At 47.3% G+C, this 22,216-nt stretch overlaps 1 protein-coding gene and 1 long non-coding RNA gene across 4 annotated transcripts in view; both read left to right on the top strand.

Moving 5' to 3' along the window:
* The window catches only part of LOC310697047, a 143,308-nt gene that overhangs the window by 85,064 nt on the left and 36,028 nt on the right, over positions 1-22,216 (top strand). The gene's annotated exons all lie outside the window — the stretch shown is intronic.
* PALM3 (paralemmin 3) overlaps positions 1-22,216 on the top strand; it is a 42,240-nt gene that overhangs the window by 10,653 nt on the left and 9,371 nt on the right. For 2 of the 3 annotated variants that reach the window (XR_014520771.1, XM_083482938.1), the window contains exons 2-5: positions 9,588-9,639; positions 15,513-15,593; positions 17,135-17,259; positions 19,206-19,326. Coding sequence is in view for 2 of the 3 variants with exons in the window: in XM_083482938.1 (XP_083339064.1) it covers positions 9,595-9,639; positions 15,513-15,593; positions 17,135-17,259; positions 19,206-19,326 (372 nt within the window). In the remaining variant the exon portion in view is untranslated. Of the gene's footprint in view, positions 1-927; positions 1,230-9,587; positions 9,640-15,512; positions 15,594-17,134; positions 17,260-19,205; positions 19,327-22,216 lie in introns of those variants that run through there. The other variant, XM_083482939.1, reaches the window with a different exon arrangement.

Below are 22,216 nucleotides of genomic sequence, written 5' to 3'. Positions count from 1 at the left end.
CACTGTGGTCTAAACCACAGAACCTAAGGCTTGCCTATCAGAAGGTTGGTGGTTCAAATCCCCATGACAGAGTGAGCGCCCATTGCTTGGTCCCTGCTCCTGCCCACCTAGCAGTTCGAAAGCACATCAAAGTGCAAGTAGATAAATAGGTACCGCTCTGGCGGGAAGGTAAACAGTGTTTCCGTGCGCTGCTCTGGTTTGCCAGAAGCGGCTTAGTCATGCTGCCCACATGACCCAAAAGCTGTCTGCGGACAAATGCCGGCTCCCTCGGCCAGTAAAGCGAGATGAGCGCCGCAATGCCAGAGTCATCCGCGACTGGACGTAACGGTCAGGGGTCCCTTTACCTTTACCTTTAACCGTGTGCTATCTGAAACCAAAGGGGCGCATTGGTTGCCAGAGGCGACGCATATTGTATGCGGGTGGCGCTGTGGTCTAAACCATTCAGCCTCTTGGGCTTGCTGATCGGAAGGTCGGTGGTTCGAATCCCCATGATGGGGTGAGCTCCCGTTGCTCTGTGCCAGCTCCTGCCAACCTAGCAGTTCGAAAGCACGCCAGTGCAAGTAGAGAAATAGGTACTGCTTTGGCAGGAAGGTAAATTGCGTTTCCGTGCACTCTGACATCCATCACAGTGTTCTGTTGCGCCAGAAGCAGTTTAGTCCTTCTGGCCACATGACCCGGAAAGCTGTCTGCGGACAAACACCTGCTCCCTTGGACTGAAAGCGAGCGTCGCAACCCCATAGTCGCCCTTGACTGAACTTAACCATCCAGGGGTCCTTTACCTTTATCTTTTTATATTGGCATTACAGTCAGCTCTCCTCCCCCCCCCCCATTGTTACGTACTTAAGTGTGATTGACAATTACAATGTGCTGTATGTGGTGTGTCCTTAAAAGACTCCTTTGAAGCTGTAGCTAGCGCACATCGTGGCTGCCCACTTCCTTTTGCTTGCGAGTATGAAATGAACATGCCACCACCGGCTGCTTCTTGGCTTCCGGGCCTAGTTCAAAGCACCGGCAGTTAGCCTTAAAGACCTTTACAGCCTGCGTATATTGTACCAGAGGCTGCCTTATCACTTATAAACTCTTTAGGGGAGGTGAAATCCTGCCCAAGATTCTGTCTCCTGCCAACACATGGAGCAGGGCTGCAGAGGCAGCGCAAGACCGTGACTCACTTCCCAAGGTGTCCCGACAGAGTTGGACTTGCAGCTTCTTTCCAAGGCTTTACTCTGCAGGTGCGTGTTGTATCTTTAGGGTATTATCATCCATGATCCATGTTAATATGCTTGCAGTTTTGATCCCTGTATGGGCCAGATGAGTGTTCATTCATTGCAGAGGGTCAGAACAGATGATCCTCAGGATCAGTGCTTTATTTTTTTAAAAAATGTTTAGGGGTACTCTCATTTTGACTCGAGAAAATCACCATTTTATAGTTTGAATCGGGGGAAATAAATACAGTAAATGGACAAAAGGCTGCTATCGGGGGTAGCAAAACAACTGATGATTCACCTTGCTAGAGAAGAAACTAAAAAAAAAAAAATTTTAAAAAAGTATTTTCTCCCGTTAGATTCACAAAATGTGTACCCCTGCGCGCCCCCCCCCCAGGAAAAAAAGCAGTGCTCTGGATCCCTCCCAATTCTGTGATTCGATGTAGCAATGGCATAGTTTCATTTGTATCTAGGTATGATTTTATCCAGTGCTTTTTTTTCCTTAAAAAAATGTTTAGGGATACTCTCCATTTGGCTCAAGAAAATAACCATTTCGTAGCTCAAATTGGGGGGAATCAATACATTAAATGGGCAAAAGTACAAAGATTCACAAAATGTTTAGGGGCATGCGTAACCCTGTGTGTGCCCCCCCCCCCAGAAAAAGCACTGATTTTATCAAGAAATGCTAAGCTGCTTTGAAGTCGAATGTGGTGCAAATGACCGGGTGTCACTGACCCCTGTCTCCTTGTTTCTCTACATGTGGGAAGGTGTGTCACAATAATTCATTGCATTAGGATTTCCACACCTCCAGCTCCCTGCAGGTATAGGCAGTGAAGTGTAAGGAGGGGGGGCGGGTTGCCAAGAAGGGGGAGGACACAGAAATGCCTTCACAGCTAGCACCATTTTAATGGACTTCTAGCCCGCCTCTGAAGGTGTATGTTCTCCCAAGCCAGATTACAACAGATCAATACGAGTCGACATTAAAAGCCTAAAATTTAAAATGGGATTTTCTAAAATAACCTAACATTAAAATAGCAGTGCATAAAACAGCCATTAAATATCACAACCATTAAATCATCCAAATGTAAACCAGAAAGAATAAGTATTTAAGGCTTTTCTAAGGCCGACAGAAAGACGCGGGTGGCGCTGTGGGTTAAACCACAGAGCCTAGGACTTGCCGATTAGAAGGTTGGAGGTTCGAATCCCCACGACCAGGTGAGCTCCTGTTGCTCGGTCCCTGCTCCTGCCAACCTAGCAGTTCAAAAGCACGTCAGAGTGCAAGTAGATAAATAGGTACCGCTCTGGCGGGAAGGTAAACGGTGTTTCTGTGTGCTGCTCTGGTTCGCCAGAAGCGGCTTAGTCATGCTGGCCACATGACCCGGAAAAACTGTCTGCGGACAAATGCCGGCTCCCTTGGCCAGTAAAGCGAGATGAGTGCCACAACCCCAGAGTCGGACACGACTGGACCTAACGGTAAGGGGTCCCTTTACCTTTTTAAGGCCGACGGAGCGTGGGGGGTGGAGAGGGAGATGTCATACGAATTTCCCTCAGGAGGGCATTTCAGAGATAAGGGGCCCAATTCAGAGGAGGCCCTGTGATGCAATAATGTTGTGCCAGCCATTGGTGTATTTAAAAAAATGTTATCAGGGAGGCATGGGTGCAGGGAGAGGCAGAGTTTGGCAGTGCGCACGTGCTTCCCATTATGCATAACTGGGTGTGAATTTTGCAAACGGGACACTCAGGTAGACTGTAAGTGTTAAATCTGAATTCATAGAGCTGTATTGTGCAATGGTAATGATGAGATTCTTAAGAGAGGCAGTATGGTGAACCAGTCAGAGCAGGGGTAGCCAACGTGGTGCCCTCCAGAGTCCAGACATGGCTAGAATCCAGCTTCCACCAGCACCATGTACCTATTAGTTGGGGTGATAGGAATTGTAGTCCAACAATAATCTGGAGAGCACCAGGTTTAAAATTCCACTCAGCCAAAGAGCAAACTCATTACTGTGGTACCTCGGTTTACGAACAGTCCTGTTTACGAACAATTCGGTTTACAAACTCCACAAAACCGGAAGTAGTGTCCCAGTTTGCGAACTTTACCTCAGTCTACGAACGGAAGCTGAACGGTGGAGGAGCACCAGCGGCGGGAAGCCTCATTAGGGAAAGCGTGCTTTGTTTTAAGAACGGTTTCAGTTTAAGAACGGACTTCAGGAACGGATTAAGTTCGGAAACCGAGGTACCACTGTATCTGTCACCATTATCCTACCTCAGAGGACTGTTTTGAAGATAAAATGGATGGGTGGAGAACATGTATGCTGCCTTGAACTTCTTAGAGGTAAGGGGCGGGTAGACAGACAGACAGACAGACAGACAGTCAAAATTGAAAAGAAAAACTGGATGTATGTTTCCAAAATATAAGATAAAAAACAAATAAAATAAAACCTACATACAGCAACAGTGTTTTGTGTTGTGTAGACTCCTATGATGTAAGTCATGGGCCCCGCCTGCTAGCGTGCTCCCTAAAATATCACTGGTTTGCTCATTTCTATATACAGTGGTACCTCGGGTTACATACGCTTCAGGTTACAGACTCCGCTAACCCAGAAATAGTGCTTCAGGTTAAGAACTTTGCTTCAGGATGAGAACAGAAATCGTGCTCCGGTGGCACGGCGGCAGCAGGAGGCCCCATTAGCTAAAGTGGTGCTTCAGGTTAAGAACAGTTTCAGGTTAAGTATGGACCTCTGGAACGAATTAAGTACTTAACCCGAGGTACCACGGTATAGGGTGCCTACATTCTGCATGGACTGGTTTGCATGGCATCATGTGCAAATGGCTTTAGATACCTATTAGGTCCATAAGTTACCATATACAGTGGTGCCTCGCAAGACGAAAAGAATCCGTTCTGTGATTCTCTTTGTCTAGCGGTTTTTTCGTCTTGCGAAGCAAGCCCATTGAAGGATTAGCGGATTAGCGCTATTAGCGGCTTTTAGAGGCTTTTAGCGGCTTATCTGCTGATCGGATCAGCTGATAAGCGGCTTAGCGGCTTAGAAAAGGGGGGGGAAGGAAAAAAAACCAGCAGGAACTCGCAAGACATTGTCGTCTTGCGAAGCAAGCCCATGGGAAATTCGTTTTGCGAAGCACCTCCAAAACGGAAAACTCTTTCATCTAGCGAGTTTTCCGTCTTGTGAGGCATTCGTCTTGCGGGGCACCACTGTAGCATATATTCAACACAAAAAACAGCCACAATTTGTTGTTGACAAAGGACAGCTGGACATGTAAAGGGCCCCATTACCTTCAGTAGCTTAGGGCCTCATCCAACCTAAATCCGGCCCTGAAGGCATCCTAACTTGAACTGGGAGTACACTCCTTGACCATGCAAGGTAATGCAGCGGCTGCGTCTATGGTTGAGCCGAGCCGGCTTGAGGGTTTGTTGACTTGGAAGGCCCTGGAGCCCCCAAACACAGCTCCGTCAAGCTGAGGCCCCATAACTTTTCTTCTAGTTTGGAGGCCTGACAAGAGGCATCAGGCAGAAAATGGCAGCTGTCTTCATTGGCTGCCTTGCCACCCTCCTACATAGTGACCTTTGGAGCTGCTGCTGGGAAACGCAAGCCCCACCCTCTTCTCCCGAAGGGGCACTTTGTGACGTTTGTGCGGTTTGCAATATTAACCACGTAGCCTCAGGAGGCCCCTGAGAGCCAGGCCGCAGCTTCTGAGCAGAGCTGGCCTCTCCCAGATGATGTCCAGTGAGAGGTTAATGGGGTGAGTTAACCTGGGTGAATGTACTTGTGCAGCCAGGCTAAGCTCTGTGCAAGTCCATAGGATTAGGCAATCCATTCGCTTTATAAATGGGCATTAGCTCAGGGTCACCGAGAGAGAAAGATGCTGATGCGACAAGTCTTTGGTGATGGAGCTGCAGCACTTTTTACTGGGAGCACACCCATGGGATCCTGGGCACAAATACTTCCCTCCCCCAGTACCCCTCCCCAGGCAGAATCAGATGCTCATTGAATACCCACAAACAGCATGAAACTCACTGCAAGAGCAATGTACAGTCATATCTCGGGTTGAATTTGCTTCAGGTTGAGCGCTTTCAGGTTGCCCTCTGTGGCAACCCAGAAATAACGGAGAAGTAACCCAGAAGTAAGGATTTGCTGAAAGGACTTTGTAAACGGGAATACAAAAGGGGAGATGTGAGGAGGTCAAGGAAATAAGCAAATGAACTTAAAGATATTGAAAAATGGATGATTATTTTTTAAGATATTTTTCTTTCTTTTTTCTCTTCTTTTTTATTTTTTCAACTACCGGTTTTTTAGGTTTCTTTTTTGGTAACTTTCTTATTAGCTCTTGTTCTTCTTTATTTTTTCTTTTTTGTTTGTGTAATAGTTGGTTTAATTATTTTTAACTTAAAAAAAAAACTTATGTTTTGTATGTTTTGTGTAAAATCTTAATAAATATTTTAAAAAAACAAAACAGAAGTAATGGAGAACGTTACTTCCAGGTTTCGCCGCTTGCGCATGTGCAGACGCTCAAAATGACGGCACATGCATGCGCAGACGCGGCAAATCATGACCCGCGCACGCGCAGACGCGCCATTGCATCTTACCTTCCATTCCGGATGCGAACGGGGCTCCGGAATGAATCCCGTTCGCATCCCGAGGTACCACTGTATAACCAACTGGGCATCGTGGACCATTATTTGTATTTATGTGTGCAGCTCCCCTAGTGCATATGAAACCCTCTCTGTGTGTGGCTTGGGGGCACACACTCATTCTCTCATTTTCCCTGCCTGTTATCAGGCCATTTGTACCAATGGACATAAATTGTGGCACAACAGCATAATTTGCCCCTATGTATCCTCACTTCCTGGATTCACATTTACCTTGCTGAACATTGCCTCTGTGTGTGAGCCCGTGCGCATCAACAATCTCTCCCTCTCATTACAATCTCACACAGGGAGATCTTCCAAGCGGGCTGTGTGTCCCTTTGGAATAAGATCTTCCTGCTTCTTCCCGCTCTTACTACCGGTTATGTATTCAGTGGTCTGTGTTTGCCTGAGCTTGAGTCTGGACTAAGGATTCTGAGCTCCTGTGCTCTGATTCGATACATGATGTCCAGTCACAGAACATTTCAGGATTTGGGCCTCTGCCATTGGCCCTTGAACTCTGAGTTGTGATTCGCAGCTTGGAAGTTTAGACAGCCAATCATGTTAGGAGTGGGAGTGGCCCAGGCTTTCAGGAATGTATATAAGCAGTTGCTTTGCCCCTGTTTCCCAGTTATGTAGTTTAATAAAGGTTCTTGCTGTTAACAGTGATAACACTTCACTACCTATACACTACCCAAATCTAAGGTGGGCTGCCTTACTGTGCCTCAGGATAAGCCTTGCACTGCGCATGTATGTCTGAACCATACGTTTTCCCAGCCAAATTTCTCCCAAGACAGAAGGATGCCAACAACAAGAAGAAATTGGCAATCCATTAAGGATGAGCTCTGTAGGTAAAGATATTATGCATAAAAGCAATCCTCTTTCAGTGTGTCGCAAATGATACAAGGTTAGATGCACATATTTTGTTCTTGGCTATTTGTACAGTCTTGAATACATGTACTCTTCACTTCTGAGCAGTGAGAAGTTCCAGGGATAGTGCTACATGGTGTCCTTGTAGTGTTTGCTTTATTTATAAGCAAGCAGAGCAGAGCAATTTGGAAGGAAACAGCTCTCTCCCTGCAGCTGGCAGCAGCTGACACATCCCAAACTCTAAACAGGTATCTCATTCCAAAGGCTGAAAAGGGATCCTCAGCTGTCAGGAGAACAGCTCCTATAATTAGCTGTGTTTGAAGATGCATCCACTAATTATCCTGGATAATTAGCCAGTCATCTGCTGAACAACAGATAAGTCACCCATCATCCATAACAGTATTATTAGGTGATACACCATAGTTCCCTGTTTATGTATCTAGGGATTTGGTCATCAGTAAGCACGCCAGTTTGGGGGACTCAGAGAATCATTCCCCCTTTTCCAGAACTTTCAGTCCTCCATTGTATCCCAAGTCTATGTATCATTACAAGAGTTATTTAAGACCTGCCAAAGAGTTCAAGTGTTTACAGTGCTCTGTCAAGTATAATATAAAATTATTCCATTCTTTGTTGAAGTTTTGATCCTCCTGTTTTCTGATTTTCCCAGTCATTTTTGCCATCTCTGCATAGCCCAATAGTTTAGTCTGCCAGTCCACTCTGGCAGGAACCTTGTCATCTTTCCAGCCTTTTCAGTTCTTTCGGTATCTCTGCACCTACAATTCCTAACGAAAAGGCTTCTGGTTTTTTTTAAACGAACATTATTTTGAACATTTCAAAAAATCATTGCATATCATTTCCCATAATTCCTTTATTACTTTACAATTCTACCACATATGGTAAAAGGTGGCACCTAATAATTCCTTGCTGCTGCCCACAGAGTAGGCACATGGTAATGTTCTCTCGCCCGTGCTCAGTCAGACCTGTCTCAGGATCTCAGCACTTGTGCTATAGCTGCCATCACCTGCAGCTACTTAAAACGCCAGGGAGTTCTGTGGGCCCCACAGTGTCAAGGAGCATGCTTGCTTGGGAGTGATCCTGTTTCATAATGAGACCAGGGCTGTGGCTGGAGCACTGACCATATCGGCTGGAAAATCCCCCAGAGCATTCAGTAATCCACCAGGTCCCAGACATCTTGGTTAAGGGTAGCCAATTTTTGTGCGATCGCTATAAAACTTAGGGAACATAATGATTAAGGCCTTTAATGATAATTTTAGGTTATATGTTAGTGACTAAGTTTAAATTTATATATTCTTTAGCTGTTGCTATATCCATAGCTGTCAACTTTTCCCTTTTCTTGCGAGGAATCCTATTTGGAATAAGGGAATTTCCCTTAAAAAAGGGAAAACGTTGACAGCTATGGCTATATCTGTATTGTCCCTGTTATACCTAATTGCAAATTCAAATGTATCCCTATTGTGTGTTATGACTTCCTTGATATTGTATGTGGACTGGAACTGGTCTGTGACCGAAATAATAAAATTCATTCATTCATTCATTCATTCATTCATTCATTCATTCATTCATCGGGGGGGGGGGGCAGACCATCTTAATGGATCTTCCACCCTAGAGGAGGAGATACTGCCACATCCAGGTGTCTCAGCAGGGATGGATCTGCCCATAGCAACAAACTCCCCACAATCCCTGCTGCTAACAAGTCCTTCCTTTCCTGCTCTGTTGGGTTGCCTGCATCACCACTAAGCATGTGTGGAATTCTGCATATAACAGCTTTCCATAAGCCACTGCAATGACCTGGAAAAGACACAATTGATGTGGCAGGCAGAAGGCTGATTTGCACGGCATTCAGTCAGTCAGTCAGTTAGTCAGTCAGTCAGTCAATCAGTCAATCAATCAATTTTGCCCTTCCTTCTTCCCTGACAGGGACTCAAGGCAGTTTACTGATAAAATAAGAATAATCAGCACATGATTGGCCATTCCTGCACTTTAATACTTTCTGTGGACTTGCCAGTTAAGTGCTGATGTGACTTGGCCCTGAGTACCTTTCAGGAGGGGACGCGAGTGGCGCGGTGGGTTAAACCACAGAGCCTAGGGCTTGCCAATCAGAAGGTCGGCGGTTCAAATCCCCGCGAGGGGGTGAGCTCCCGTTGCTCAGTCCCTGCTCCTGCCAACCTAGCAGTTCGAAAGCACATCAAAGTGCAAGTAGATAAATAGGTACTGCTCCGGCGGGAAGATAAACGGCGTTTCATGTGCTGCTCTGGTTCGCCGGAAGCGGCTTAGTCATGCTGGCCACATGACCCGGAAGCTGTATGCCGGCTCCCTCGGCCAATAAAGTGAGATGAGCACCGCAACCCCAGAGTCGTCCGCGACTGGACCTAATGGTCAGGGATCCCTTTACCTTTACCTTTCAGATGATGCCACTTTAAAAAGAAAATAAAAGTAGTTTGAAATGTAAAACATCAGTGATATTTTTCAGCTGTGTTAGCTGAACTGTGCCAGGTTATTTGACTTCAACGTGCGAATGGCACTGTAGGGAGGTAAAAGGAAGACACTGTGGGCAGGTAAAAGGAAGAGACACAACCATGTGCCGAACGATGGAGCAAGCCGGAGAAGAGGTTTTGTGCCTGCAAACCTGTTTTCCCTTTGCCGTGCCTGGGCTTGCTGCTGAATGCCATGAATGCAGTGGCCAGATGTCAGGTGGGAGAAGGGGAGAGGGGTCTGCTTGCGTGCAGGGATCAGAGCAAGCAGGAATGCAAGACGGGAGCTGGGGGAGGGGAGGGGGAAGAAGAGGTGAGCGCTGGCATCCAACTGGCATCCAATGTCCTTTGGACACATCCCAAGAGGCTCTGTTTGTCTTTCAGAGGGAAAATGGCAGAGAGCTCCCTGTTTGCGCAGCGGCTGCAGGCCATTACTGTAAGTATTCTTCCTCCCCCCCCCCCACTACCCCTGCCCCACTTGTGCAGAAATGGGGCTCAGGGTCCTCAGACGAGGTCCAGCCTCTGTTGCCCACAGGAACTGCCCCCCACCCCCGTTCCAAAGCTGAGGGAGAGGGGGAGAGGTGGGTGGGAAGGCAGAGTGCCAGATCTGCATGCCAGAACTAAGCGATTCTCATAATAATAGTGTAATGTAACTAGGGTGGGGGCGATAGGGGCAACTGCACCAGGCACAACCTGGGCAGAAGGCACAGCTATCAACGTTTCCCTTTTTAAAGGGAAATTCCCTTATTCTGAATAGGATTCCTCGCAAGAAAAGGGAAAGTTGACAGCTATGGCAGAAGGGATGCAGCACCTGCTATGTATTCACGGCCCTCAAAGCCACATTGCTATATGTAATTCTCTATTTATCAGTTTGGCATCATTAGATCTTTTTTAAAGGCTGACATGAACTGGCAGGGAGGCTTATTGCGGCAGCTAGGCCAGGCCCAGTGGTGCTTTGTGGGCTGCTCATTTGCCCTATAGCCTAACAATGGCTGTAGGTTGAAAGCACATGACTTCCCCCAAAGGATTCTGGGAACTGCTGTATAAGCCCTCAAAGAGCTACCATTCACAGCACCCTTAACAAACTACAGTACCCAGGATCCTTTGGGCAAAGTCATGTGCTTTCAACATATGGTGTGGACACAGACACAGTCAAATGCATTCAGCCGTGGGGGTGCTGCTGATGGGAAGGAGGATGTTGGTGGCATGTGGCTGGCCAGCTATTGCTGAGGGGATGGCAGATTGTGGGATATATTTCTAAAAAATTATTTCTGGCTTTACAGCTTCTCATGACTGGCGGTTAAGGTGCAAGCAGCAGGAGCTGTCTATCTTGAGCGGCCTATTTAAAGCACATACCACTAAGAATCCTGGGAACCGTAGTTTACCGCTCACAGAGCTATGATTCCCAACATCCTTAACAAACTACTATTCCCAGAATTCTTTGGGGGTGCTTGTAATGTATGATGGGTCTGCACTATACCTTTAAAGCACATTTGAATCACATTCCCTCCCCCCTCAAAGAATTATGAGTGCTGTGGTTGCTCAGGGCTGCTGGGAATTGTAGTTTGTGAGGGGCAAACTACCGTGCTCGGGATTCCTTGAGAGAAAGAAGGTGCTTAGAATGTGCTTTGTGAAATATACTCGGAGTCAAGAGTGGATTTCATGCTCTTTATTCAGCTCATAGTGGTGAGGAGGAATGGAAGTTCCCCCAGAATGTCTGCTTTATATACATTATTTACACAATGGGCCCCACATGATTGGCTAATTCCGGGATTCTCCTGTAGGCCAATCAGGTCGTGGATTCACTTCCACCTGGAGCTGGATTGGGTGGCTCCTGTGGACCAATCAGACTGCCGCATTCTGGAGCCTATTGTTCTAGGACCAATCAGGCTGCTGCATTCTGAATCCTATTGTTCTAGGACCAATCAGACTGCTGCATTCTGAATCCTATTCAACTCCGTACATAACACTTTGAATGCATAATGTATACACAGTCTAGTCCCTGCTCTGTAATATAAGGATAACAGCATTGCCCTCCCTGGGTTGATGTGAGGATTTGAGAGGATTCCGTTTTTAATCCCATTTAAAAAAACCTTCCTGCACGCAGGCAGTTCCCCCATTCCACAGGGGCAACCATTTCAGACCCAGCAGCTGTTTACAAACCTATGAGCTGTATCAAAGGCTGCAATTCTGCTTGCACAACAGACGTCTGTGCACACAATGAAACTTCCTATCCTGCTCCTGTTGCCTCAAGTCCCTTGTGCACCCTCAATATCAGCTCCCAGGGGGTGGGGGACCCCCTGGATCAGATTTTGGGGCATGTGGGGACATGGGCATAGCCAGGATTTTTGTTAGCAGGGCAGGTTTTTTATTGGGGGGAGCAGAACCTCAGTTTGCTATGTATTTTTATTTATTTTTATTGATTGGGGGGCAGCTGCCCCTCCCTGCCCCCCCGGCTACTCCCATGCGCAGGGAGAAGAAATTGAATGAGTGTAACTCTGCTTGCGCAGTTCTAGATACAAGCCCAAGCTCCCCTGCAGGAAAGGAAGCAGCCAGAGGACCCCCTCCATTTAAAATACGATACGATATCTTTATTGTCATTGTCCCATACAGAACAATGAAATTGAAAAAAACTACATAAGACATTCAAAAACCCCTAAAAGCTCTGAAACCCCATTTTAAAATACGTATTGTATTTTATGCAAACTTGTTTCTTGATGATACACAAGCGGCAAACCTGGTGTGTGCATATCTCTTCTGCCTAGCGATGTGGCTTTTGGAAGTGGCCAGGTCCAGTATACCTGAAGCAGCGTCTCTATCCCCATTGTTCTGCCTGGACATTGAGGTCCAGCACTGAGGGCCTTCTGGTGGTTCCCTCCCTGCGAGAAGCCAAGTTACAGGGAACCAGGCAGGAGGGCCTTCTCGGTAGTGGCACCCGCCCTGTGGAACGCCCTCCCACCAGATGTCAAAGAGAACAACAACTACCAGACTTTTAGAAGACATCTGAAGGCAGCCCTGTTTAGGGAAGCTTTTAATATTTAATAGGTTATTGTGTTTTAGTGTTCTGTTGGAAACTGCCCAGAGTGGCTGGGGAAACCCAGCCAGATGGGCGGGGATAAATAATAAATTTATTATTATTATTATTATTATTATTATTATTATTATTATTATTATTATATCAGCCCTTCAATATATTCCCAGCGTTTTTGGATTTGGGCTAAATCTGGGCTGCTTCCCCTCCTCCGTGGGAAACACTGAGCAGGTCTGGTGTAACCTGAGCTGCCATTCCTCTGCTCATCCTGCCTTTGAAACAAATGAATTATTCACCAGGCAATAGCTCCAACCTGAACCAAACAGGAGGAGAGCGATCTGGAGGGCTGCCCAGACTGCAAGAAACAGGGGCCGGGCTGGGGTTGGTGGCTGCGATGCAGCCCGGCTGCCCTTGTGTTCAGCCCCACGCACACATCCAGATGGGAGATGTTGTCATGAATGGTGCATGCCAGGAAGCGTAGTAAACATTTATTGTTGCGAGAAGTGTTTCAGCAGCTGAGGGATGTTTCTGTGCAGGGGGAGAATCGGGGCAAAGGGAGATGGAGCTACAAACAGCAGTGAGGAGCCCTGAGTACGTGAATAGTGGCAGAAGCACCCATGACCTTATGCGCGCCACAGGGTGTTTTGAGTGCATGCAACATATGCTGGCGTGGTAAACACATTGTACCCTCCGTGTGGGCACACACCCAAACACTTCATCAACATTTGTACCTTTGTACTTGGTGATAGGGTCTAAACCACTGAGCCTATCGGGCTTGCCGATCAGAAGATCGGCGGTTCGAATCCCCACGACGGGGTGAGGTCCCGTTGCTCTGTCCCAGCTCCTGCCAACCTAGCAGTTTGAAAGCACATCAAAGTGCAAGCAGATAAATAGGTACCACTCTGGCGGGAAGGTAAACAGCGTTTTCGTGCGCTGCTCTGGTTCACCAGAAGCGGCTTAGTCATGCTGGCCACATAACCTGGAAAAACTGTCTGCGGACAAACGCTGGCTCCCTTGGCCTGTAAAGTGAGATGAGTGCCGCAACCCCAGAGTCATCTGCGACTGGACTTGACTGTCAGGGGTCCTTTACTTTTACCTTTTACTTGGTGATAATTCATTTGACATTATGTCCTCTCTTTTAATTTCATATGCTCAGTCACCAAGGAAGATTAGAGCCCTGATTTCATTCATAATTCCTATTAGTCTCCTAAGGGTTGTTTATGCGTATGGAAGTCTGTTGGCACATACAGATGGTTGTGTGGCATAAATATATTGATTTTAAATGTCAACACAATAGACTGTAAACTCCAGATTCTGCTGGGCACACCAGGTTGTATAGACATAGTTGTGTTTGTCCCCAGTGTTCTAATTGAATTATTTGAGATCATTGCAGTCTGGTGCCAAAAAGTAACTATTTTAAAAAAGATGTTTAGACCTACACAGTGTGGATCTGTCATCAACACAGTTAAACCAGTCTGATAATAGCAGCATTATCTGAACCAACGTAGTGCAACCTTCCCCAGCCTAGTGCCTTCCTGATGTTTCTAACTATGATTTACATCAGCTGAAAGGTACAAAACATCAGGAAGACTCATGTAAACAAACCACCCATATGTAACTCCAGTGCAAATAGCATTTTGATTTTTTTTGGTATATTAATTCAAAAGCATTAATGATGAACACTTCTAATGATTTCCCTAAACTCTGAAAAACCACGCTGTTAAAATAAAACTGATTGAGAGGTAAAACCAGTCTCTCCAAGAGGATTAGCCTCCTTTGATTGATTGTGAGACACACACTTTCATGGATCGCAGCCCAAAGACGTGGTCTGTGGACCAGTCGTCCTCACAAGGATATGCCGCCGCCTTTTAGGTGCCATGAGGCTACAGAGTCCAGCCAAAAGGGGAGGGTGGCAGTAAAGTCTCCCTCTTGCTGCACGGAAACCTGCCCCCCTAGGGTCTCTCTCTCTCTCTCTCTCTCTCTCTCTCTCTCTCTCCAGGCCCAGACAGAGGGGGGGGCATATGGGCCACTTGGCCGGGGCCTCCGATTCCAAAGGGGGCCTCCGTCAGCATACATTCCCTATGTATTTTTAAAAAGCGCTGTTGTATACAGTGGTACCTCAGGTTACATACGCTTCAGGTTACAGACTCTGCTAACCCAGAAATAGTCGAAGAGTCCCCTTTGTGGTGACTCCAACTTCCGGCAGGTGTCAAACAGGTGAACCAACGGCTGACCCATCTTGAGGCTTATTGCCTTACGCTGTTAGCCCAGAAATGGAAGCAAGAAGAAATTCCAACGAAAGAAGAATGGCAGACGGAATTAATGGACTACAGTGGTACCTCGGGTTACATACGCGTCAGGTTACATACGCGTCAGGTTACAGACTCCGCTAACCCAGAAATAGTGCTTCAGGTTAAGAACTTTGCTTCAAGATGAGAACAGAAATCGTGCTCCGGTGGCATGACGGCAGCTAAAGTGGTGCTTCAGGTTAAGAACAGTTTCAGGTTAAGAACGGACCTCTGGAACGAATTAAGTACTTAACCCAAGGTACCACTGTATCTATATTTTCCATTTTTTCTTTATATGCAGATACGGTCCAAGCCTTGAAACAAAATTATTTGTCAGCATAACTTTTGTGAAAATTATTTACATACTTACTTGTTTATAAGACTTCAGTTATCCCCAGGGTAAAAAAAAAAGGGGGGGTACATTATCTACCTAGCCCTGGCCTCTGCCTGGCTCTGCAAGACCCTGAACATCCCGGTAGGGTTAAGGGGGCAGACCCTTTGCAGACAGGGCAGTCTCTCCCCACCACCACCCCAACCCACATCCTCCTCCCCCCCAGCTCTTCCAGCCTTTAAAAGGGGGAGGCGCTGGCACAGTTGCAAGGTGGCGTCTGGGTTGGCATAGATGGGTTTTTCCTTAACCGGTGGCGAGAGGGAGACCGAGAGATAGAGAGCAGCGCAGCGCAGGGCGAGACACAAAGGGGTGGCGGCGGGGGTGGGTTTCTTCCCTGCTGCTCCTCTTGCACCCAGGTGATGCTGCTGCTAAAGGCCGAGGAGGGGCGGCCCTGCTGGGCTTAAGTCCTCGGCGCGGTCGGGCAGGCAGGCAGGCACGCCGCTTCGCCTGTCTGCCGCCCACGTGGGCTCGCTCGCGCCCTGCCTCCCACCGGCGGCGGCGGCGGCGGCGGGCCCTTTGTCCGCCCCTCTGTCTCTGCAGGGCGGCTCCTGCCTCGCCTCGCCTCCCACCCCTTCGGTCCCCTTTTTGCTTTGCTGCAGGAGCGGCGCAGGCTGCAGGAGCGTATCCTGGCCACCCGCCGGGAGCTGGAGGAGGAGAGACTGCGAGCCCAGCGCCTCAAGGTAACGCCCAGGAGAGGGATGCAGGAATGGATGGACCAGAGGGATGGAGGTTGGGATGCGGGAGTGGGGAGGTGAAGGAGGTGAAATGATGGCGGGGTGGGGGGTGCGGTACCACTGTGGGAGGGACCAGGGGAGGAGGGGGCATGTCAGACCCCAAGATTAAGGTGGTTGGGGGCCCTGTTGTAGTTCCCAAAATAGCACCCCCCCCCAAAAAAAAATAGAGCCAGAAATAAGATACTACAAAAAAAAAATGTCTTGGAGTGTCTTAAAAACTAACTCGTGTATAATGGCACATGCTTTTGTGGACTCCCCCCCCCTTGGTCCACCTTGATAAACAAATAGAAAATACTCTGTGCATGTTCATTTAACTCCCCATTGCTTTTGCTCACTTCCACTTACCAACTCTCAACCTAACCTACCTCACATGGCTGTTGGGAAGATATAGGAGGAGGTATAAAATGGCTGCAAAATGGAACTTAGTGCTTGTATCACAGGCAACAAATGTTGGTTCCTTTAACCCCATTAATGCATCTTTGTTCTATAAAGGATCATATTTTTTTCTGCACACCTCCCAGGGAAAAAAAATCAGGACAGCTCCAAGGCTTCAACCAATCATAATCTGGCCTGAGAATTGCATGCTTTAGATCCCTAAGTCCCAGCAAAAAACAGCAACAACCTTGCTTCACTTTCCAATGTTCTGCACTAGAAATAAACATGTCTAATCAAATTTATAGCCCACATTTAGCAATGAGCTTCACTGGGCATTCTGACACAGTCACTGGGATATGAGCCATGGGTTTGCTTGCAAGTTTTTCCTGTTTTGGCCTATGTTTTCACAACCTTGTGTGAAAAAGGTGTGCAAGAGGACCACCTATGTGCAGGTGTTCATGCCCCTAGAAGCTGAAAGCTGTGGGAGTCAAGTTCTGACTGTGTGGCCCTTTGTGTGCAAATGCTTGCATGATGCGTGGTGGTTGTGGAGAGAGAGAGAGAGAGAAACGGTGAAGATTGTGGCTGGAGTACATTTGAACATCCGCACTAGTGGGTGTGTTCAACATCTGCTGTCAACGCCGTGTAGCTTCATTATTTATTTATTTTAAAGTATTTCTGAACCGACCTCCATCCTTTACCGGTACCAGGATGGTATATAAAGAGCATGACCGACAATCCTAGCAAATGCAACAATACAATTTTTTAAATAAAAAAAATCACCACTAAAATACATTTCCAAACAATAAAAGCAGTTGACACAGCCGGCACTGAATATGCTGAAAATATCTGGTCATGTAGCCTGGCGTGAAAAGATTGTACTGTCAGTGCTTCGTGTGTGACTGCTTGTCCATATAGACCTATACGTGCATGTGGTTGAACAAAGATGCAATTCTGGGTATGCGCAGGAATGATCTCATGTGTGCCTGTGCATATATGCATGACTGTAAGCCCATTGTCTTGTCTTGATGTGTCCTGACAGCCCACGTGTCTCTGCCGGCGTGAGTGTCCAGCGCAGGATTGCTGACAAATGCATTCTCTGTCTCTCTTCTCAGAGGAAATCCCTGCGTGATCGTTGGCTGATGGAGGGAACATCCTCACCCACAGACGACAATGACCACTTGTCTTCTGTCTGGGAGGCACAGAATCGCATTCAGGAATTAGAGCAAGATCTGTCCAGGTGGGTGTGTCCTAGGTGATGGCAGGGCAGTGGTGGAGGAGCGGCACTGACAATAACACACCCAAAGGGGTTTCATAGTTTTACCCAGCACAGAGAAGCAGCCGCCTCAGTTTCCTCCCCCTTCTCTTGCCCCTCCCTGTGTCAAATTTTAGATTGTAAGGCCCTCGGGGCAGAGACCTGTCCTCTTCACTCTCTACAAAGCATCTCACATTCTGTTTTTATTTATAAAAGTATTTATATGCCCCCCCCCCCATGAAACATTAGGGTGGTGTACAACAGGAACATTTAAAACAAGACAAAGCAATCATAAAAATGACTGGCTACTCAAGGAACGTTTTGGGCAACTACTCAGGCTTTTTTGCATTATTATTTTTTTAATATTCAAGAGATACCTGAAAGTTTAAAAAAAATGAGGACGCTTGCTGAATCTCTGCTGGAAGAGGCAGCGTGGGACTAGCAACACTTAAATGCCCATCTCCTAGTGGAAGCCAGTCAGGCCGCTGATGGCAATATATACATAAATAGCAACTACAGCCACAATAATGTGCTGTTCTGGCTGAAGCTGCAGATGGAAGCTGATGATGACATCGAGGTCTCTGGAGGACGTGAAGGAGGGATGTTTTGTGGGCACTTTGTGTCCCCCTCATGCCTCTGCGTCTTCTTCTTTCCGGAAGAGAAGATGCCTGGGACTAAAAACAACAATAAGCAACACTCAGGACAGAGAAGCCTGAAACCACTTCCTGGCCTGAGGGAGCTGGAGGGAAGGAGCTCAACAGAGTGATTAGTCAGCAAGGCTCCTGAGGATTAAATCACCCTCCAGCAGCAGCAGCAGGAGGAGGAGGGGGAGGAGGAGGGCAGGATCCCCCAGGCAGTGCAAAAGTGACAACTCAGCAAGAGGGGTGGAGAGCCTCCAGCAGCCTGGCTGTAAATGAGGGGGTGGGGGTCTTTTCACAAGCAAGAAGCCAGGATTTGTCTAACCAAAGGATGTCAGAATACAGTACTTGCTGATGAAGGATAGCGCTAAGGTTCAGCTCATAAGGTTACTTAATTCCAAAGGACAGGAGAGCCAATTGTTCCCAGAAGAGTGACTGGTGAGTTTAGAATGGGGCTGAAGATCTCCAGCTTAAAACCCCACTCAAAACAACGAAATACATCTGTTGTTCTTGTTGATGTTGTGATTTCTGTCCTGCTGGGTTGCCTAAGGTCCTTCAAAAGCAGATTGCAAAGGGGAAAAGGCAATACGATAAAAACACAACACAGTAATAAATCAACCCCAAATCAATAAAGCACAAGTTATTTCAAGCCAGTCCGTAGCACTCTTAGTAGCATGCAGATGCATCTAAAAAGCCAGGTCTGAGCCAGCTGGCTAAACATCAGACAAGAGCAAGCCGGGCAGGTTTCCAGAATGAGGAGGCAACCACCGAGTAGGTCCTGTCTGTTATAGCTACATGCTATGCTTCCTTTTGCCAAGCTTCCTCAGAAGGTTTTAAAATTACGGGGGAAGAAGACAATCTTGAAGGTAGATGTGGTATTCTTTCTATGGCCAGTTCCAGTCAACAATCAGACTACTGCATTTTAGATTTGCAGATTCCAAAAGCATGTTAGAAGGAGGCCCCACTAATCTAGATGTTACCAAGGCATGTGTTGTGATAATCAAGCACATCAATTTCCTGTGAACAGAATCCTGGTTCACACATCTCTGTGTCACAATAGCCATGTGGATCAGGGGTGGGGAATTTGTGGCCTTCCAGATGTTGTTGAACTCCCAACTCTCATCAGCCCCAGCCAGCAGGACCAATAATGAGTTGTCGTCCAGCTCTGACCGCAGAGCCACATGTTCACCAGCCCTGATGTAGAGATTTGGTCATGGCCACCATTGTTCCCTGTGACTGCTTGCCAAGGACATGAACTGTTGTCCTTTAATGGCTGTTCCTCTCTTTTTGAAGCCTCCAGACTCAGATGCAGCAGCTGGATAATCCAGAACTTCACCAGGGACTGCCCCAGCCGGAAGAGCCTGTGAAGGCTTTGAAGGAGGTGAAGCGGTCTTCGTTGGATGGCATTGGGAAGGTATGAGTAGTTCCAGTGGCGTAGCGTGGGGGGTGCCGGCCGCACCGGGCGCAACATTTGGGGGGGCGTGTTTGGCCGGCCCTCCTCGAGGAAGCAGGAACCCCACTGTCCTCGGACCTCCTCCGAAGGCTGGCGGTGGGGCAGAGAGACCTCCTCCCCGCGCCAGCCTTCGGATGGCTGTCCTGAAGACTTGTGGTGGGAGCAGTGGCGTAGCGTGGGGGGTGCAGGGGGGCCTGCTGCACCTGGCGCAACATCTGGGGGGGCGCGGAAGAGACTCGAGTGCTAAAATCCACAGGTTAGGGGGCGCAAATTACTTGCCTTGCCCCGGGTTAGGGGGCGCAAATTACTTGCCTTGCCCCGGGTGCTGAGAACCCACGCTACGCCACTGAGTAGTTCCTGATCTCTGTTGTGGCAAATGCAAAACTGCCTATCAAGCACAGAATTTGACATTTTGAGAATTTCAGCATACATTTTTTTAAAACCAAGCTTCTTGCTCTTATCATTGTAGGGAACAGCTTAAATACAGTGGTACCTCAGGTTACATATGCTTCAGGTTACATACGCTTCAGGTTACAGACTCCGCTAATCCAGAAATAGTGCTTCAGGTTAAGAACTTTGCTTCAGAATAAGAACAGAAATCGTGCTCCGGCGGCGCAGCAGCAGCGGGAGGCCCCATTAGCGAAAGTGGTGCTTCAGGTTAAGAACAGTTTCAGGTTAAGAACAGACCTCCAGAACAAATTAAGTACTTAACCCGAGGTACCACTGTATGTGGAAATCACCTAATTTGCATGTTACGCTCAGCCAGACCATGGCTCGGTAGGAATGTGCAATCATGTGGGGTCCAAGACAGGGGATTGGGGCCACTTTTACTACTCTTTAGTCATTTTGCTGCTGCTTGAGCTAAGCATGGTTTGGCTTTGCATGTTGTCTCAAGCCAGGCTCAAGGCTTAGCACTCTCCAGACTAATCATGTAACCAAGGTTTGTCCCGTGATTTATGGCTTGTGGTTTGTCTGGGAGAGCTAAGCCACGAGACCAGACCTGGGTGATAAGCTACGCCAAAACTAAGGCTTAGCTCAGTGTAGCAGCAGGACATTCAGGGAAGTGAAAAAGAGACCCCAGTCTCCTCTCCAGTGGCCCACATATGCATGTGTTCATGCTAAGCCATAGTTTGGCTCAGCAAATGGGCCAACAACAAATGAAATTTCAAAAGCCAGGACTTCATTTATTCAGGCAACAGGACCTAATGATCAGTGCTTTGTGGCCTGTTTTGTAATTCTTGGATGTTCGCTCCTACAGCCTACCTGCCTCCAGTGTCCATAATCTCTCCCTTTCTATCAACATTTCCCAAGTTCTTTTAGAATTTGGATCTTGGAAACAGAGTATTTTCTTCTGTAGTTGCAAAGCAAAAGCACCTCTGATCCCTCGTTTAGTAGACATCTTTAGGCACCATGTGAAAATGTTCATCTTCAACCAAGTCTTCAGCTGATTTACATTCTATGTCTTTTAAAATGTGCTGGTGGGGTGGGGATATTGTTTTGTTTTGTTCTTGTTTTTATTGTGTATTTTGCGTTTTTATGCTGTGAACCGCCCTGAGATCTTAGGATGAAGGGCAGTGCAGTCGTACCTTGGAAGTTGAATGGAATCCATTCTGGAAGTCCATTCGATTTCCAAAACGTTCAGAAACCAAAGCGTGGCATCTGATTGGCTGCGGAAGCCCCGCCGGACAGTCAGCTTCCAAAAATAGTTCGTAAACTGGAACAGTCACTTCCGGGTTTACAGTGTTCGGGGGGCCAAAACATTCGAGAACTAAGCTGTTTGAAAATAAAGATACGACTGTCTACACATTTAATAAATAAAAGGCTGTAAATGTTTCACTTTACATAGAGTTCAAAATTGTGGGTTCATTATCTAGTGAGAAACTTAATTTTCCATATAGAGATGAGGTATCCTGGTGATATTATTGGGTTAAAAAAACAAAATACAATACCACGTGGGTGTTACTTTGAAATGTAATTTGGCCCCTTCCAAGTCCAGGTGAATGATATGCAATTTGGATTGACGTGATGATGCTCTGTCTGCCAAGCAGCCACAAATCTTCTGACTTTGGATGCAATCTGGGAGGAAGGGAAGGAAGGGAGAGAGAGAGAGAGAGAGAGAGAGAGAGAGAGAGAGAGAGAGAGAAAGAAAGAAAGAAAGAAAGAAAGAAAGAAAGAAAGAAAGAAAGAAAGAGTCACTGGAGCTTACTTAAGTCAACCTACATAAGATCAGGTCAGCAATATAGGATGCTGCCTGACAGCAAATCACAGCATTGTTTCCAAGATCCTTTAACTGGAGGAGTGAGTGAGCTATGGCACCTCCCTGAGGGTCTCACCTTCACTTCTTCAGGTGGCATTGTTACCTGGCTACCCAGTTCTTCCTTTGCCCAAGTGAAGGGTTCCTAAGGCTCAAAGGGGGATCCTGATCTGTTATAGAATTGGACCTCATCTCATCCCATTGCCACAAAAGCAGAACCAGGCCCCGTAGACCAGGCTATACAATCCAGACCATATTGTGCCACTAGAGAGGTTCTCCCAGAGTCTGAGAGATACCTGTATGCACAGTAGCCATAGCTTTCTGACTTTTGCAGCAGTCCCAAAGGAAGGAAGTTCCAATGGATTAAGTGCTCTTGGGCAAACCTGCTTAGGATCACACTGAGCAACAGAGATGGGGAACTTGCAGCTTTCCAGATGTTGCTGTACTACTCTTCCCATCATCCTTGACGATGGACCTTGCTGGCTGGGGCTGATGGGAGTTGGAGTCTCAACAGCATCAGAAAGGCCACAGCAGGTTTCCCACCCCTGATTGAGTGCAAATGTCTTCAGAAGACTCCAGCAACTGAGCCACAATACA

This window comes from Podarcis liolepis (assembly GCF_965112155.1).
Source record: "Podarcis liolepis genome assembly, chromosome: 17".
NCBI lineage: Eukaryota > Metazoa > Chordata > Lepidosauria > Squamata > Lacertidae > Podarcis > Podarcis liolepis.
This window is presented reverse-complemented; position numbering and strand designations above follow the sequence as displayed.